Source organism: Phascolarctos cinereus, unplaced genomic scaffold, assembly GCF_003287225.1.
Source record: "Phascolarctos cinereus isolate Bilbo 61053 unplaced genomic scaffold, phaCin_HiC Scaffold_4;HRSCAF=312, whole genome shotgun sequence".
Classification (NCBI taxonomy): domain Eukaryota; kingdom Metazoa; phylum Chordata; class Mammalia; order Diprotodontia; family Phascolarctidae; genus Phascolarctos; species Phascolarctos cinereus.
In genome coordinates this window covers 270,085,103-270,105,483 of record NW_027555847.1, presented here as the reverse complement: position 1 = coordinate 270,105,483, position 20,381 = coordinate 270,085,103, and the positions used below count along the sequence as shown (strand labels likewise).

Sequence of the window (20,381 nt, the reverse complement as noted above, 5' to 3'; positions counted from 1 at the left end):
GAAATATTATTGTAGAGTAAGTAATCACATACATGAGGATTTCACAGAAACATGGAGACATTTGTATGAACTGATACAAAATGAAATAAGCTGATCCAAAAGAAAAATTGCACGATGATTACAACAGTGTAAATTAAAAGCTCAATAAAAGGATACCAAATTTTCAATTACTGAAAAACCAAGCAAAGTCGTAGGAAATAGGAACTCATAGTCTATAGATGAGACAATAGGGAAACAACTATGTACAAACAAGGTGTAGATAGGATAAATTGGGGGTAGTCATAGAGGATGGCAGCAATTAAGGGGACCTGGGAAAGACTTCTTGCAGAAGGTAGGACTTCAGCTAAGACCAGAAGGAAGCCAGAGAAACTGAAAGGCAAAAATAAGGAGGGAGAGCATTCCAGGCATGGGGGGACAGCCCCCAAATATTCTCAGAATTTGAGAAGATGGTATGTCTTGCAGAAGAAATAGCAAAGAAACCATTGTTAACTGGTTTTCAGAGAACAAGGAGAGGAATAAGGTAAAAGATGAAGCATAGGAAGAGCTTTAAAAGCCAGAGGGATTTATATTTGATCCTGTAGGCATAAACTCTATGTTGAAGGTAATGCATCCACGTTTTATATGTATGTGTCTATTTATAGAAATATGTCTGTTTCTATGTATATAGCTATATAGATGTATTCATAGAAGAAAAGGATGTAGATGGGGAAATAATACTAAATAAATGTTAGTGATAGTCAACAAATCCTAATGTTCACTAATAACAGAATTTTCAGTAACTTGCATTCTTGCTAATGATTATTAATTGATATTATTATTGATAATTAATTACTAATTATTATTAATCATATTTCCAACACTCCTATACTTGTTCTCTCTACTCTGAAGCCCAGAGGGCACATCTCCACTGTCTTTGATAAAGAACCTCATGGTCTTCTTCACTCAAGAATATTCATTTTAAAATTCTACATTTATTAAGTGTCAGCGACATTTAAGACACCATGCTTTTGAAAACAAAATTTAAAATGTTATTGGCCTTTTTTTCCCTCTTAGCAATCTTTACGCTTTCTCCATGGAATTCTTTTCAGAAGATAATGATATAGAAATAATAGAAACACAGAATTTCCACTTGAGAATGGCTCTCAGAGACTATCTAATCCAGCAGAAACTACCTCAAAGCATATCTGATGACAAGCGGTTGGCCATGTTGAAGAAGGCAGCCATGTACACATTTAAATTATCCTCATTGTTAGGACACTTTTCTTTATATCAGTCTTATTCAAGGATCTATTTCTTTTTTGTTAATATATTTTTTTAAAATAAGAAATCGAGCTTAATTCCAGTTTGATACTTGTTAAGCTATGCTTGGTATGCTCATTGGTATGAGCATTTCCTCCGTCACTAAAGATTGCAAACCAACCTTCCCTCCCAACACTTACTATCCTCTGTAGTTATTTTTCCTCCCCTTTGCCCCTTGCCAAATCCTTCATTAGGGATTTATATATCCTTCCTCTTTTTCAGTGTCGAGGCTTCCCTAAACCACCTCACTTGTTCCATCTACTGTCTACTGTATAACTGATGTGCCCATTTTTCAGGGCATACATGTAATTGACATCATCTTTTATATATCACTTTGTACATATGCATGATCTTTAGTAACATGTGGTGGCTTGGTCAAGGAGGTTAATAATAGGTCATATTTATATACAGTGTTTTATAAAAGTCTCTTCTTAATAGCAATTCTATCAAGGACTCTCATTTCATGGATGAGGAAACTGAAGGGCATGCTTTCACACTTTCACACAGCTAGTAAATGTCAAAACTTGAACTAAAACCCACATCTTTTGATTACATCCCATGCTCTTTACAATGCTTGATGCTGCCTTTGAATTTTGTTGAAGCAATTGTACCTAATGAAAAGGATACAGTGGAACTTTCCATTGAGAGGAAAAATATCCTTAAGCTTCAGCAAGGGAGGAAGTGGGATAAGTTCCATTAGATGGGATTATTTCCCAGCATTGTGGGTATTTAAACACTGAAGCATATTATTTTGAGACTTTATAGAAGCTATTTCCCTAGAGATCTTTAAAAATAATAATTTTTTATCTGCCTGGAATGAATTAAGTGTGGTCATGCCTGAAGGCTGTAGTAGGCTGGATGTCTTCTCAAAGTCATTCATCTTTCTTCCTGTGATTCTTTGACTAATAGCATCCTTACACCATTTCTCTAATTACAGCTGAATTGAAAATAGGATCACTTTTTAAAAATTTCATGTTTTTCCATTAAATTATTCATTGCTCTTTCCTGCCTACCTGTAGAATATTAATACCTGTAACACAGAATTTGATGCATTGATGAACTTATTCAAGGGTAAAAAATACTAGTAAGAGAAAGAGCTGGTTTTTATTTTGAGCTCAAAGATTTGTAAAGTCCTTTAAACATTTTCATTTAATCATTCCAATAATACTGTGAAGTAAGTAAGTACTATTGATATTATCACCGCAGCTAAATTTAGGCTTGGGAAGGTTATGATTTGCCTGTGAAAGAAGAAGAAAAGGGAAGGAGCACAAAAAGAATGATATCTGGCTTCTTCTTGTTGTTTAGTCATTTCAGTTGTGTCCAACTCTTTGTGACTCCATTTGAGGTTTTCTTGGCAAAGATATTGGAGTGATTTTCCATTTCCTTCTCCAACTCATTTCACAGAGTAGGAAACTGAGGCAAATAGGGTTAAGGGACTTGTCCAGGGTTACACAGCTAATAAGTGTCTGAAGGCAGGATTTGAACTCAGGAAGATGAGTTTTCCTAATTCTAAGCCTAGGGTTCTATCCACCTACCTGCCCCAGTATCTGGCAGAGGATTGATAAGATGGGAATAACTAGTTAGTGTTAGAAGCTGGATTCAAAACCAGGTCTCTCCTGAATCTAAGATAATAGGCTTGCTTATGAGGGTGGCCTTAGAGTAGGAATTCTTAAATTTTTTTTGGCAGGGGATGGGATGGATTATGGTCCTCCTGGCAGTCTGGTGAAATCTATAGACCCCTTTTCTCTTATTGTTTTATTTTATTTTATTTTATTTGCTTTTTTGATGAGGCATTTGGGGTTGAGTGACTTGCCCAGGGTCACACAGCTAGTAAGTGTCAGTTGTCTAAGACAGATTTGAACTCAGGTCCTCCTGACTCCAAGGCTGGAGTTCTGTCTACTGCACTACCTTGCTGTCCCTAGACCCCTTTTCTCAATAACATTTTTAGATCTATAAAATACATAGGATTACAAAAGAGACCAATTACATTGAAATTCAGTCTTCAAAATATTTTAAAAATGCCCTCTCTGAAAATTATTTTGTATCTGTTTTTGCATGTTTGTATAAAGTTAACTCTAGCTTAAGAACCTGTGCCTTAGAGTGAGGCTAGTAGACATAGTCTTCATCAAGCTTTCTTTCAGATTATCCAGGTTCAGCTAAGATATTTTCTAACTGTAGACAATGAGAAGACCTGCTTCTATTGATAGAAATTCTGTTGTCTTTAACCTTCAACTTTCAACTAATTATCATTAGTAGAAAGTAGGTACTCCTTTTGAAAAGCCAATCTTTAGAATGAAGATTGAAAGCCATGAATTCTAATCCTACCCATTTTGTTAGTTATTCTACTGAGCAGAAATTCAGCGAGGAAATTGGAAGGAGGTGAACTTTGATGGATGTGAACTCAGAGGTTTCTTTTCCCAGAAGTGAAAATTTGTTTTAATTCCTTCCAGGAAATACTTCCAGAGTAATAAATATTATTGTCAATTGTCATTGTTCAATAATACATTAAGTAACTAGGTGAAATTAGCTATTAATGAACAGTTGTGAACTAAACTGTAGTTAATCAATGCTTTTGGTTTTAATTTAATAAAAATGGGACATGATTTGCATTATTTAGATACAGATGTGTGAACTTAAATTTTTATTTAAAAAATCTCTTGTGAATTTGATGCCTTAAGTACCTTGAACAGTACATTTATCTTAAAGATTTCTTGATCAATCCAACTTATATACAATTTTTAAGTGGTTTCACCGCTGCTAGTTAATTTAGACTTCTTGTTGTCACAAAGGATACATCCGTTCTCTTGCATGTACGTATTTTGAGGGATTCCTTTTTTGTTTTCCTGGTAGCATGGTGGCAGCCAATTTGTCAAAATACTTGGCACATTTGTAAAAAGGAAGAAAAAGGTAGTGATTTTTCTAAGTTTTTTTATGCATGTGTGTGTTGTGTGTGTGTGTGTGTGTGTGTGTGTGTATTACTCTTAACAAGGAGGCTATATTTGTACACAAGGAATGGAATTAAGTGTAATAGGATAAAGCAGTGATTTAGATTACTTGACCATTATATGTAAAGAAATTCTACTTTAATTTTACAATAATGTAACTTTCAGCCTATATTATATCTCTTGCTTTGTGTAGTATGCTTTGAAGTTTGAATTGAACAACCAAACAAAATGTGGAGGTTTTTTTATTGGCATAATTTTCTTTATACATTATTTAAACTCATTACCTTCTGCCTCCAAATATCTTGATAGATTTTCCTTAATGTCCTTTTTAATGGAGCAATATCAAATCTGCCACCATTTTCTTTGGCTAAAAGCTATACATTTTATGTGAAGTACTTTGGAAATGTTGCCTCCAAGCTCACCATTAAAGTCATTCAATTCTCATCTCTTTTATGAGAATCTGGTGGGCTAATACACAGTTCCCAAAAGTATAGATAGGTTAATTGTCTTTTACTTTTCCAAAGCATAACAATTATTTCATATTGGCTATCTGGACAAAATAGAAAAATAACATTGCATAAGTTTTCAGTATGTGTGCAGTATATTTATACCACCTGTTATCACTTACAAATTAATATCTTTTGATACTGCAGCTGCATTCACTGTCCCCAACTTTTTTGATTGTGTGTTTTTAATGTTAACAGGGACATCCTGCAGATCTTTCAGAAGATTTGGAGAATCCTGACTGGAAGATGAGAGAGGTAGGTTATTTTTCTTCCCAATGTTATATTTCATTGCATCCTGTTCATTGGAGACATTCTCCTTTCAAAGAAATTGAAGAGCCTAGATAGCTTTATTCCATTCTGGAATATCTGTAGATGTAGATCTAATAATAGGACAATAGATTTAATGTATCTATATATAATTAATTCTATATCACTGGATCATCTAGTGTAACCCCATCACCTGGCTTCCCCCCACCCCACCCCAGTTTTAGAGGTGAGGACCAGAGAGGTTAAAGATCTGTCAATAAGAAGCTTCACAATCTTGAAAAGGTATAATGTATAAGAGAGTTTTCCAGATACTCTTGTGAATTCCAAAACTTTCATCATTTTAACTATTTTAGTGCAACTCAAATATTTACATAGGAAAATGGATCTGAAAGCTCATCAGTTTGGATGTTCCTTCCACTGACACAGATTGAAATCCATCCATGCCTGCCATATCAAGGGGATACTCAATCCAAGTGTATTAGTAGGGAACTGCAGCTTTCTTAAACAATTAATAATCAACCATGTCATGATTATTTTACAATTGACTGAAGGATGTAGAAAATACAAGCACCTACCGTGCTTACTGTTTGTTGGTTATAAAAGAGCAGTTAATTTGGCAGAGCAAAATGCTACCTTAAAGGCTCTCTCCCAATGAGATATCTCCCATCTATGCATAAAAATCATTCAAGATGCCTTCAAAGGTATTATGACAGAAAAAAAGATTGTTCAGTGACTTTCAGATTATAAGCATTGCATAAGACTTAAGTAAGGGAAATGTGGGGAAACATTTTAAAAAGATTTAAGAGCTATGATCAGTGCAACAAGTGGTCGTGCCTCAAAACTTCCAAAGTATACATACTACTTTTTGACAGAGTGATGGTGGATCTGTGGATGTAGAATGAACTGTATTTTCAGACTTGACCAGTATATTTATTTGTTTTTCTTTACTGTAAGTATTTGTTACAAAGGAGGGTTTTCATCTTTTGGATGGAGAATTGTGAGGCTAGTGGGTGGGGTAGTGTTAGTGAAAAAAAGAAGAAAGAAAGCAATGTCAATGAAATATTTAAGAAAAAATACAGGCTACAGAAAAGTTCAAAAGAGATTACAGAGATAAGGAAGTGTTGCTAATAACATGTTCAATTTAATGTATACTTTTAAAAAAAGTTGAATGTCATAGAAATTCACATACAAGAATTTCATATACACATAGATAGAATTTTGCACGTAAGCCTCTAGGTTTGTTTTTCCCCCTATGGAAATTTACATGTTTGATATTTTGTCACATTTATAATTAAAAAGAAAATTTAATTTTAAAAAATTCAGTCATCCTAAATATATGACACACAAACATTCCTGCAAAAAGAATGTAAATGGATGATTGATTAATACCTATCCTAGGCCTAGAAGTACCCACATAGCCTCCCAAGAAGAGTCAGATAGCCAAGAAGTTCTCTTTGCCCACCTGGAGGGAGAAGAACAATCTCAACTAGGAAGAAAGAGAAAGAGTAACAGAAAAAAGCAAAGCCCCTCAGAAATCCTGTTTTTTAGCCCTGGCTCCTCCTACTTTACTCTTTTTGCTCAGGTCATATACTTCTTGCCAGGATTGAGCCCTTGTTTAGACTTTTTTCTCTTAAGGCTTGTAGACAACACTATGCCGTCTGTGTTACAGATTCAACTAGATATAAAGGTCATTGGAAGCATCCTTTTTTTTTGTGGCTAGGCAGTGGAGTTAAGTGACTTGCCTAGGGTCACACAGCTAGTAAGTGTTATGTGTCTGAGGCCAGATTTGAACTCAGGTCCTCCTGAATCCAGGGCTGATGCTCTATCCACTATGCCACCTAGCTGTTCCCTGAAGTATCCCTTTTTAAGGGACAATTTAATTCTGAGTCAAAAGTCCTCCCCTATTGATAATAGAAAGTTGCTTTCTCGATTCAGTGTTATGACTTGTGTTTGGAGTCCTCTTTCTTGAGACTAATTTTGCTTGGTGGAATTGAGTGAATAGTAGGGTTCAAGAGGTTGGCTGACTGCATCAGAGATCTAGCAATTTGGCACATTATCATTATTATTATTATTATTATTTTTTTTTTGGTGAGGCAATTGGGGACCCTTGCCTAGGGTCACACAGCTAATGAGTGTTATGTGTCTGAGGTCACATTTGAACTCAGATCCTCCTGGCTCCAGGGCTGATGCTGTATCCACTGCGCCACCTCGCTACCCCCGATTTGGCACCCCTTATTCCAGTCACCTCAAGGGTAACTTAATGCCACTTGATAATTTCAATATTCCCAAAGACTTCTAAGCAAGATGCCTTATAATACCCCAAAACACAATGTTTTTCCTAGTTCTTTCATTTATGTTTGGGTCTTCTTCCTTTCTTTTAGGTTTACATTTTTTCTCACATTTCTTATGTTTAATGCTATAAGGGACCTTCAGAGCTTCTTGTCTAAATCTCTCATTTGCATATGAAGAAACTGACATCAGAGAGATTCACTGACTTCTCTCAAGTCATGCAGATAGTAACTAGTAGAGGTGAGACTTGAGCGTAAGTTCTCTGATTCCAAACCTAGGACTGTTTTCTCTTGTACCACCCTATTGTCACCTTCCCCTTTTTCACTGCCATCAGCAAATGTGCTTCTTAATTGATTTTGGTCTGGTTAACCAAGCCAGTAAGATAATTAGAATTATGTTAGAGAAGAGTAAATATACTCTGAGTAAAGGTCAGTGTGGTTTCCTACATGAATTGAGTTTGGTATATAGATTTTATGACATTGGTTGTTTCAGCTAATCAGAAATTTTTTTTATTTCTTTAATAATAATAATAGTAATAATAAACCTGTGTTCTTGGATTTTTGAGGCAATAGATAACTGACATTCCCATATAGGGTTAAAACTGAGGTTGGATGTTCTACCTGTAGCAATTTCCAGTGACCCGAAGATTATTATTTGCTTTTCTGCTTCTGTCATTTAATTCAAGACTTTCCTGGGTCAGAGGAATTAGTGACTGATCTAGTAAGAAATTGTTTGTTTTACTGGTGAGAAGTATGCTTAATAATAGTGTAATAAATAATTATTAAGTGAGTGTTGTATGTCATACACTATCCAAGTTATTGGAGGGAAATAGAAAGGTTAGATATCACTAGATCCCTGACTTCATAGAGCTTTTAGTCTAATTACAATATTCCAAAAAAATATATACTTGGTGTGTAGGAGAGGCACAAAGTAATTTCTTTGTGAAGCTCAGGAGCAGAAAAGTCATAAAGATTTGAGGAAATAGAGGGAACTTGAAGGAGAAAGCATTTGAACTGAGTTTTCAAAGATGAGTAAGAACTTAAGAGCTGGGAGGAGGCTTTCAGGGAACGAAAAGTAGTCTCTTTTGTTTGGACCATAAAGTATAGTTATCCCTTCCACATTGTGACTTTTTCCATCACAGTTTTGATATATCATGGGTTGGCATAAGAAATTAAGGGGGAATTTTTGGGTAGTTTTGTGGAAGCCCCAAATGACACAGAAAAAGTTTAGAAACTCAGAAATGCATAAAATATATGCATAGTATTGTATCATATCAACTCAAATTTTACAATAAGGTACTGTAAGCACCCCACGAAAGAAAAAGAAAAAAGTCAGACTTCTTATCGGGTAGGAAGAGAATTGAGATTGCATGCCATTGAGAAGGCATGCAATATGATATTAATTATACATAGGAAATCATGCAAAATATGTTTCCATTTTAACCATCTCTTCCCCTTACCCCCAGGCAAGAAGAATGAAAAAAAGTGAAAAACTTATGTTTCAATCTGTACTCAGTTCATCAGTTCTCCTTCTGAAGGTGTATAGTATTTTTCATCATAGTCTTTTGGAATTGTCTTGGAACATTGTATTAATCAGAGTAGTTAAGCCATTCACAGTTGATTATTGTCACAGTATTGCTGTTGTTGTATATAATGATCTCTTAGTTCTGCTCACTTCATTTTGCATCAATTCATATAAATCTTCCCAGGTTCTTCTGAAACCATGCTGTTCATCATTTCTTTTCTTTTTTGGGGGGCGGTGTGAGGCGGTGAGGCAATAAGACTTGCCCAGGGTCAGACAGCTAGTAAGTGTCACATATCTGAGACCGGATTTGAACTCAGGTCCTCCTGACTCCAAGGCCGGAACTCTATCCACTGCGCTCTATCCGCTGTTCAGCCATTCCCCAGTTGGTGGGCATACCCTCAAATGTCCAATTCTTTGCTACCACATAAATATTTTAATTTTTTTTTTATATATAGGTCCTTTTTCTTTCATCTCTTTGGAATACAAACCTAGTAGTTTAGAATACAAGCATAGTAGTGGTATTCAAAAGATATGTACAGTTTCATAGCCCTTTGGACATAGTTCCAAATTGTTCTCCAGAATGGTTGGTAAAGTTTACAACACCATCAACTGTAGTGTCCCAATTTTTCCACACCTGTGCCAGCATTTGTCATTTCCCCTTTCTGTCACTTGAGCCAATCTGATAGGTGTGAATTATTTTAATTTGCATTTCTGTAATTAAATAATTTCAAGCATTTTTTCATATGACTATAGATAGCTTTGATTTCTTCTTTCACATATCTTTCTTCAACAGCCATATCTGTCATTTGTATTGTAAACAAATTCTCTTCATTACTTGTAATTCTGAAAAGTGTTTTCCTAAAGATGTAAAATTGATGATCTCTGAGTACAGATGGGACAGTAACAAAAGCTTATCCTCTAACCACTGGATGGCAGAAGGATTCACCAAACATGAACAGTAAGAATGATTAGTATGTCTGGAAGATAGAGGAAAGAATTGAGATAAGACCTGTTAGGCTATGGTACTAGGTATTTTATTTCTATATTCATTAGTTTAAATTGATCAAATGGAGGTAACAATATCTGTAATACCTACCTCATGTGGTTGTTTCTTTATATGTATCATCTCATTTGAAACCTAGTTGAGATAATGTATGTAAAGTGTTTTGTGTGTTAGAGTGTTATGCAAGTAAATTTTGGATGTTATCCACTCATATGGCAGAATCTAATTGATATTAAGTCTTAATTTGCCTAGTTAGCATTTCACAGTTAGGTCTTTAATGGCAACCTTCAGAATCTTAAGATGCCAAGGTAGTAAATAAAAATTTTAATTGATGCCTTTTGGTTTTTTTATATTACCAGAATTTTCCCCATTATGCTACCACCTTTCTCTCTCATAGAGACATTTCATATAATGAATATTTTTTAAAAGACAAAAAAGAGGAAATATTGATCAGAACTAATAATACATTGAAAAATTATGAAAATATATTCTGTTTAGCACATGCATGGACCTTCCACCTCTGGAATTTAATAAGATGTGTGTATTTGGTTATTTTGGGGGACTACCATAAAAATAAATGGAAGGACAAGACTTCTTACAAAAAGCCAAAGGGTGAATATGATGGAGAAGAATGAGGAAGAGGGAAGAAAAAGTGGACTGAGTATTTTCATGGTGCCTATTGTCTTCCAAGCACTCTGCTAATTGCTTTATAAATATTACCTCATTTGATCCTCACAACAGCCTTGTAATTGTTGTTATTATCAGCATTTTACAGTTCAGGAAAATGAGGCAAACAGGTTAAGTGATTTACCCAAGTTCGCACAGCTAGTAAATATCTGAAGCCAGATTTGAACTTACCTTCTTAATTCCAGGTCCAGCACTCTATCTACTGTTCCACTTTGCTGTGTGTAACACATTAATACAAATAAGATTATCAGTGTACTTTCAAAATAGTCAATTTTATTGCATATGCATGAGTAGAAATAATAAAGACTTCCGTCAATGGGAACAGTATCCTAAATGGAATCAGGAACTAGCTTCCCTAGTGTGTTGAGCCCAGAAGTAGGTCATGGTCTGAGAGGAATGGTTACCTGGAAAACCAGTAAGTGAACTTCAGTTTCCCCGGAATTCATTATATTAAGCTCAATTCAGCATAATTCTGAATTACATATTATTCAGGAAACCATGACTGTCATTTTAATTGGACCATAGAAATCCACACTTACTCATGGATTTCTTATTAGTGTAGATGAAAAATTGCCTGATGTTCTTTATAAAGTTATTTTCTCAGATCAGAAAGACCGTACTTACGCTGAACCTCAAAGCAAGAAGTGGATTCTGATAAATGCAAATGAAGGAGTGCTTTTCAAGCATTGGGAAGGCACATATGAATGCCTGGAAGCAAAAGTTGGAGTGTTGAATCTGGGAATTGGCTAGTAGTCCAGTTGAGTTTGAGTGCATAGTACGTGAAAGGGACATATACTGAAATAAGGCTTGAATTGTGGGTATGAGCCAGGCTATTGACAACTTTAAATTACACACAGACATGTAGACACAGTGACACAGCTACTATAGTGTATTGAAGTCTATTTTATTCATGAGGAAATTGAAGCTGGGAAATATACTAGCAGGTTCAAGAGGTTAAATTTATTTCCTTCGTGTTTCTGATATACCAATTTTACACTTCTTCCACTACAAGTAGGCAATTGCTTTGATAACAATATTTAGCACCAAGCATATTTCCATCGTTATACACACACACACACACACACACACACACACACACATATATATATATATATATATATATATATATATATATAATGAATGTTTCCCAAAAGGTCTTTTACAAATGCTAAGTCTGTATGTATTGGTCAAATTTAGTATAACACGGTTATTGTCAGTAGGATGCAGGTGTTGGCATAATTATATTATTAGCAACACTGTGGTCAAATTAAGACTTCTTTACATGTAGTGTATTCCTGATAAATATCAATCTGTTGCCTTAGTGGATCTAGAAGATCAAAAGGCATTGCATATGGTTCTAATAAATCAAGTACAGTCATTAAATCTACAGACTGTTTTCTTTGGCTAAAACTGCAGAGTTTTACTTACAGAGCCTTATCTATTCCTAAACGTTCCCTGCCAAACCAAATTTAAGTTACCAGGAGTACCGAAAATATATTACTCCCCAGCTGCACTCTCTGTACTTTTGAAGTTCAGAAATTCTATTGTGTGACTATCTATAATATTTATCCTTTTTCTCCCCCTTTTATATCCTATGAATGATTAAGGATTTATTTGTGTGTGTGTGTGTGTGTGTGTGTGTGTGTGTGTGTGTGTGTGTGTGTGTGTGTGTGATTCAGTTAAAGATTAGAGTCTGGGAGTCGTGAGCCTTTAATACATGAATGAAATTTATGTTAAATAAAGGAGCCTAATTAAGTTTTTTAACAGGAAATATATTAATTAATTAAAAAAATACTTGGATCAGTTTTTTTCTACTTTTAAGTATCAGTAAACACTTTATGCAAGGGTGGGGGGTGTTGTTAATTAACTATAAGAGCTGGTCACACTTTGTGATACATTTACCCATTGATTTTGTATGCTGTAATGAGGATTTGAATTAGAGGGAATAAAAGAAAGGTGCCATAGTGGGAAGAGTACTGGATTTGGAGTCAGAGGGCCTGGGTTTGAGTCCTAATTCTGCTATTTATTTACTCTGTATGGATGCAGGCAAGACACTTCATCCTTCTGATCCTTACCTTCTTTATAAATAAAATGAAGGTAGTGCTATTTACACTACTTACTTACATAGTCTTTGCCAGGAAAATGCTTCGTGCGACTTTAAAAAAAAAAGCTGCTATTTACATTGTGTTTTATTTTTAGTTTTCAATAATCACTTCCAAAAGCTTTTTAGTTTTAAATTTTCCCCCCCTCTGTCCCCAAAATGGTGTACAATCTGATATAGGCTCTACACATACATTCCTATTAAACATATTTTCATATTAGGCATGTTGTAAAGAAGAATTAAAACCAATAGGAGAAACCACAAGCTATTATATTTTAAAAGAATGATAGTGATAGATCACTCCTGAAAAAACAATAGATCTATTCCATTTCACATATATTTGTTTTTTTCCCTCTTTATTGGAAAGAATGCTGGATTTGCAGTCAGAGTATAGATTCTAATTCTGACTCTACCACTTATCTGATCAAGACAGTGATCCAAGAAAATTCCAAAGGACTCATGATAAAAAATGCCACCCACCTCCAGAGAGAGAAGGAGAGAACTGATGAACTTTGAGTACATATTGAAACATACCTGTCTTCTCTCTGGACTTCACTTTTGTCACCTGTAAAGTGAAGGAGTTGGACTTAATGATATCTAACATTCCTTCTAAGTCCAAATCAGAGATCAAATGTTCTCAGTATGATCTGCATTATCTGGATCTCATGCCTAGTTCTCATTCATTCTCATTCTCTCTCTCTCTCTCTCTCTCTCTCTCTCTCTCTCTCTCTCTCTCTCTCTCTCTCTCTCTTCTCTCTCTCTCTCCCCCCCTCCTCCTCCTCCTCTCCCTCCCTCTCCCACTCCCTTTCCCCTCTTCCTCTCTACCTCTCCCTTCCTCTCCCCTTCCCTCTCCCCCTCCCCCTCCCCCTCTCCCTCTCTCCTCCCCTCTCCTTCTCTCTCCATACACAGAGATATATAATTTATTTCATTAAATATTTCCCAATTCCATGTAAAAATTTTAACATTCATTTAAAAATTTTTTGTTTTAAATTCTTTCCATCTGTCTTGCCCTTCCTTCATCCCTTGAGAAGGCAAGTAGTATGATATCAATTATACATGTGAAGTCATATAAAACATATTTCCATATTAGGTGTATTGCTAAAGAAAATGCCCCAAAATCCCAAGAAAGGTAATGAGAGTAAAAAAAAAAGCTTCAATTTGTACTTAACAGTTCATCAGTCTCCCCCCCTCCCCCACATGCACACTCTCTCTGTCAGCGGTAGCATTTTGTATCTAGGGTTCTTTGGAGTTCATTGTCTTGATCAGAGTCACTAAATCTTTCATAGTTGATCATCATTACAATATTGCTGTTATCATGTACAATGTTCTGGTTCTGTTCACTTTGCATCAGTTCATTAAAGTCTTCCAGGTTTTTCTGAAACCATCCTGCCTATCATTTCTTATAGCATAATACCATGCCTAGCTCTTTTGCAGGCTCATTTTCCCGTAACTCACTTTTCCAGCTTTGTAACATTGTACTCTTCCTTCATCCCTCTGAAATACTAAAATAAGCTTATATTGTTAAAGCTATGTCACCTTCAGTTGTCATATCTCTTCCACTGGGCAAAGGAAGTTCTACCCAAAGAGCTCTCAAAGTATGGAAGAAGTGAAAGGTTGGAGTTGGGACAATAATGATAACAATATTTGTTATTTAAAATGCCTTATTATTTGTGAAGTCCATTATGCATATTTATCTTAACTGAATATCAAAACAATCTTATAAGGCAGCTATGACGTGTTATTACCATTCCAATTTTATAAATGGAAAAACTAAGGCTCAGTAAGCTTTCTCTGTAGTCACATAGATAATAAGTATTATAACCAATACTCCAATCCACATCTCCCCTGACTCTGAGTTTCGTGTGCTTTCTACTTTGCCCTGCTGCTTTCCACATGGGATATTCTTCAAAGTGATTTCCTACCTCTTTTGCTGTATTTTAAGACAGAAGTCTCAAGCATTGGGGTCTCACAGTGCTTCATACTCTTAAAAGTTAAATAAGACACAGCCCAAGCCCTTATCGAAAAAAAGTCTAGTAGGGCTCTATGATGTGTGCATGGATAATAAACTCAAAATAAGAGCTAAGTTCATAAAGGAGATGTAAATCAAGTGCTATGCTGAGGTGGAGGGGAGTAAAGATCATTATCAAGTGGGAAGTTCAGGAGAGGTTTATACTCTTACACTCTTAAAAGTTTTTATACTTTCTATTCTTAACATTTATTTAGGATACACTCCCCTGCCAAAGATACTTTGTTGATGTGGATTATATCTATTGATACTTGCCATATTAAAAATGAAACATCTTAGTATTTTGAAAACAATTTTGACTCCATAGGTCCTCTGAAAGGGTCTCAGGGACCCCTGGGATTCTCCAAGCCACACTTTGAGAACCATTGTTTTAAGAGATTTTCCTAAAAGAACTTTGCTTGTAGAGATATCTTCCCATTACCTAATTTCCCCATATGAACTAAGACAATCATTCTCTTTCCTTTTTATTCCCTAAACTGTTATTTATCACAGCAGTGCACTGCACCTAGTAGGTACTGGTCGAATTAAATTGATTTAACATATGTGGGGCGTGGCTTTCTCACATTGTTAAGGCTGATTCTAGCGTAGTAATTTGAGACTGCAGTAGGGTCATGGCCTAATGCTGGGACTAGTTCATTCATATTACATTTTGATGACTGCAGGATCATAATTTTATGTCCCATAAGGTATTGAAAGGCCAAGCACAGACTGTGTCTTTTTTTTCCCTCTCCATCTCTGTCCTTTTCTTACTCCCCACTCAAACACATACACAGTTGGCAAATCTGAGTGGAGGGATTTGAATCCAACTGTGTAAAAACTTCAACATCTTATCTACTTCTCCATATTGCCTTGTGACGTTCTGATTGACTCTCACAGCTTCAGTAAACATTTTTATGGAGATGACTTCCAGAGCTACGCATTCAGCCCTGACCATTCCTGTGATCTAGTATCCTGTATTTTCAGCTACCTATTGAATATCTTCTTAGAGATAATTTCTAACACAATGAGAACAAAATAGTGTTTAGAATTTTTTCTCCTGAACCTGCCTCTGTTTTATTTATATTCCTCTGACTTTCATTGTCCCAATCATACAGGGCTTTAACACACCTTCAACCCTCCCACATTCTCCCCTACCTAGTTATTGATTACTCTTGTTTTTATCTCATATCTTTCTGCCTACCCTCAACACACACACACTTCTTGCTCTTCCTGAATACTATGGTAGTTAAGGGCTTTTTGGCCAGACTAATGCAATAACCTCCTAACTGGTCTCATTTAAAAAATTTGTTTTTGTTTTTGTTTGAAATTCCCTATCTCAACCACCCTTAAAGTTCAGTGGCTGGCTCAGTCTCAATCACAGGCTCAATCCCACTGCTAATCAGTAGTACCAAAGCTTTAACCTTCTCTGTTTGTCTAGCCTAAGCATGTTCACTCCTCCTTACGTACCCTGGTGCCCCTTCCCCCCACACTCCCTGTCAGAGGCTTACCATTTTGTTGTTGGGCCCACTTTCCTTTAGTCCTGTTCTGAACCTCAGTTCTCAACTCCCAAACTCAGGAAAATCCCTCAAGTCTCCTGAGAAGTGGGCATTATAGGCATGTGTCACTACTACCAGCTTCCCTTGCCATTCTAATCCGTTCTTTGCTCCTGTACTTTGAACATGCATCTGGAGATTGTCACCCTATGTCAGGAGCAGTACCAGCCTGAGCTGAGACCAACCAATATGCTAAATCCCTTTCTGACTCTTCAAGGTAAACATAATCAGTGGGAGAAAAGAGGGGAGAGTTCAGCAAGTGACTGTAATGTGTACTCTAAAACACATATAAATAAACCACAGATCTCATACTCCTGGAGATTTCATTTCAGGTAAATAGTATGTGTTAAGGAGATTTTATGTCACCTTGAGGCTTTTCACATTTGCTTTCTAGCCTTCCCTTCTCTGTATTCTTACTGCCCCATTATCACTCTCATCACTTTCTGTCTGCTACTTCTTAAGGGGTCTTCTTGCCTCATTCTCTATACCCAAATGTATTACCAGTGGTTAAATTTTCCTTATACGTGATATGACCTGTCTCCTTCTCCCAAATTCTTGGGTCCCCAATCTTAACTCCTGGGTGTATTTGAGGATAATTGTTTTATAAGCAGAGCTTGTATATGAACCACAAATAAAATAGTAAACTATTTAATTGGGCCAGAGTGGCAAGGCATCTTGGAGGAATACAAATGGCCAGCTCAGTTGTTTCTTCTCCATTAGATCCTGTAGGAGCTTGCACCAAGTTTGTTTAGGGGAGTAGATGGAATTATGAGTTGCCTTGTCTTGGCTCCTGGGTTGCCAGGTTCTTCTGAAACTTGAGTTAGGGGATATCACTGAAGACATACCTACATGGAACCTATTCTTTCTGCTTACTCCAGCCATTGGTCCTGTTCCCATCAGGAAGCTGGCTCTTTCTGGGCTTTATAAATGGTGCTCCCTCCCCCTGCCCATTCTCAACACTAGTCCTGTTCTGGTACCCATTATGAATGTTTCATCTTCACACTTTTCTTCTTCAAAATCAGTGTATGCTTATGCCACAATCCCTTTGTCTAAGCATGAATTTCTCAGAATTCTGTTGGGGTTTCTTCCAACCAGTGTTAATTCCCTTGCTCTGGCCATTATTGTTTGTGAATTTGAGGAGGAGTCCAGTTTATGGTAACATGATGTGATCTTATTAAATACAAATCTTGTCATTTCACTGTTTCAGAATTTTTCAGTGATTTCCTATTGCCCATGAATAAAACTGAAATAGTTTAGCCTGGCCAGAATTTGATGCTATATAACCTGATGCCAGGCTTCTTTTCTGTCCTTATCTCAAAATGTGCTCTTCTATGTACTTTTATAGTCTACTTGAACTGGACTACTTGCTATGTCTAGTGCTTTGTCACTTTCTGTACTCATGCTGTTTCCTATTGCTAACCCTCTTCTCTTTTTGAAGTCCTATCTTTCCTTTAAAGCCTGGCTCAAGTACCATCAGTTATGAAAAACCTCTTCTGTACTTCCTACTTGATAATGATCTTTACCCTCCCCCCCCCAGCATAGCACTTGATTTACATCTCCTTTATAAACTTAGCTCTTATTTTGAGTTTATTATTTGTGTACACAACATGAAGTCCTACTATACTTTTTTTGATGAGGGCTTGGGCTGTGTCTTATTTAAACACCATATTTCTCCCACAATTTTCTGCATAAAATAAGTGATTAATTTTAAATTCAAAACTGGGTCACTTGACTCCAAGGCTAATTCTATTTCCATCATATTCAAGTATTTGTATCATCATCATCATCATCATCATCATCATCATCATCATCATCATCATCATCATCATCATTGCTACCATTTATGTAGCATTTTAAGGTTTGTAAAGTACTTTCTATAGGATACCTCAGTTGATCTTCATAGCAATCCTGTGTGATAGGTGTTATTATATCTTCATTTTTCAGATGCGGAAACTGAGGCTAAGTGACTTGACCACAGTCACACAGCTAGTAATTATCTGTAGCAGGTTTGAACTAAGATGTTCTTGACTCCAAATCCAATCCTTTAGCTATAGCATTACTTAGCTGTCTAAAAACCAAATGGTCTTGACCATAATAAAAGTCTAGTCTTGGAGATATAGATGGATGAAGTGAGATTTTAAAGAGGATATGTTCCTGATAACATTATTTGGAAATGGATTTGAAGAGTAAATATGTCTGTTCCTTCTCCCTGGCCTTTTGTGTCAGAAGGCTGCTGTATCTTCTAGGGGGTGCCAGCTTTCCATTAATATAAGATGACAGAAAGAGTGCAAGAGAAAGAGATCTAGGATAAAGGGAAATTTAGTAACAATATTATTCTTGTGCCCATCTCCCCCCATAAAAAAAAATCCGTCTTTGAAAATGTAGCTCAAATACCACATTCTTTGTGAAGCCTCCCTCAACTTCATCAAAAGTCTCAAAAATCTCTTGAATTCTCTTGTCATGTATCCTTTTATATTGTAGTTATTCATGTAATGGGGAAGCTGGGTGTTGCAGAGAGTGGAGCACTGGGCCTGAAGTCAGGAAGACTGAGTGCTTCTTGAGTGCAAATCTGGCCTCAGACACTTACTAGCTGTGTGATCTTGGTCAAGTCACTTTTTGCTGTGTGCCTTGGTTTCTTCATGTGTAAAATGAGCTAGAGTAGGAAATGGCAAATCACTCCAGTATCTTTGTCCCCAAATGGAGTCACAAAGAATTGGACACAACTGAAAAACAACTGAACAAGAACAATAAATTCATGTAATTCTCATGTCCTCCCAAATTTTACCTCCATATAAGATCAGGGACTGTTTCTTAGTTCACAAATGCTTAACAAATTTCGAATTTGAAACTAGGTCTTCTGATTCTCAGGCTAATGTTTTTTCTACCATATTCTTTGTTGCATAACAACAACAGCAGCAACAATAATAATTCTCCTAGAATTTAGCTCAGTCCTCTGCATACACCAAGGAACTTAGTAGAGAAATAACATGATGTAGTCAGAGATACAGAGGTTCTTTCAGTAGACTGGGAGTAAAAAAGGAACAGGTTCAAATGCTACCTGTGATACTCATTGACTTTGTGACCATGGTCACAAATTAATAAATCCTTTTATTAAGGGAATTTGATCTGTGAAGTTTGGATTCAGTTGTAAAGGGCCACAATTGAGGACCTAGAGAGCCACGTGTGATCTTGAGGCTGTTCCCTACCCCTGCCTTTGACTCTGACAACAGTGCCTTCCATGGCACTGCCATTTTCTTGAGAGCTCTTCTATTTTCTATTAAAAGCAGGTGTTTGTGGATTATTTTTATAGGCCATAAAATACTTAATATATTTTATTTAAGTTTTATGCTGAGCCTATTTTCTAAAGAAATTGAAGTGACTCATAGAATTACAGATAATGCAAGGGTTTGAAAGTAAGATATTTAAGCATAAAACAAAAATATAAAATATTAACAAGTGTTTTTCAGCAGGCATTGAGCAAATTCTTATACTTGGCCAGTAAATATTACTCTTTAAGTTACTTTGGCACCCAATTGAAATTACACCATTTTCCTTTTCTGACAATTAATTTCTGACTAATTTGATAAAAATAGTGAGAGTGGGGATGATAGAGAGGGAGCAGTCTCATGGAGAAGAGTGGAACAGGATCACGTGTATATGCACACAGGCTTTTCTTGGCAAAACAGGCCACTTTGAAATGAATAAAGGCAGAGCTAGTGAGGGAAGACATCTGAATGATGTGAGATGACAGAGAAGGGAGGAGAGGGAGCATTTTGTGAATGGCCTCACTTTTTTTTGGTGAAGGATAAAACAAGGTCCTTGGCTTCGGAGGTTAGAGGTCCCATGGGTGACCTGAGAAGTGATGAAAAAGTTTGGAATAGCTGCTGCAGTGAGTCAAAAAGCACCCCCCTCCCCAGGCTCCTATTAAACTCCTAAGGAATTTCCCGTATAGATGCTAAATTAAAGCACATTTTGTAAGGTAGTGAACCCATATTTGATATGATATGTAGTCAGAAGTTTGAAATTATCTTTAGAATTGTAACATCAAAACATGTGGGGATGCAATTAAAGGTGTAAGCTATTTATAGTGAAATACAAGGGTCCCTTTCTGTTGCAAAACAAGTTTTGTTGTTACCCTTGCAACTTTAAGAATTATTAAGAAATCAGTATTTCCTTATACATTCTTATGTTCAGTTATAATG

General features: G+C 36.1%; 1 protein-coding gene across 6 annotated transcripts in view; it reads left to right on the top strand.

Moving 5' to 3' along the window:
* MLLT3 (MLLT3 super elongation complex subunit) overlaps positions 1-20,381 on the top strand; it is a 317,963-nt gene that overhangs the window by 258,669 nt on the left and 38,913 nt on the right. For all 6 annotated transcript variants that reach the window (XM_078153056.1, XM_078153052.1, XM_078153054.1 and 3 more), the window contains one exon: positions 4,949-5,005. In XM_078153056.1, the coding sequence (XP_078009182.1) occupies positions 4,949-5,005 (57 nt within the window). The remainder of the gene's footprint in view (positions 1-4,948; positions 5,006-20,381) is intronic.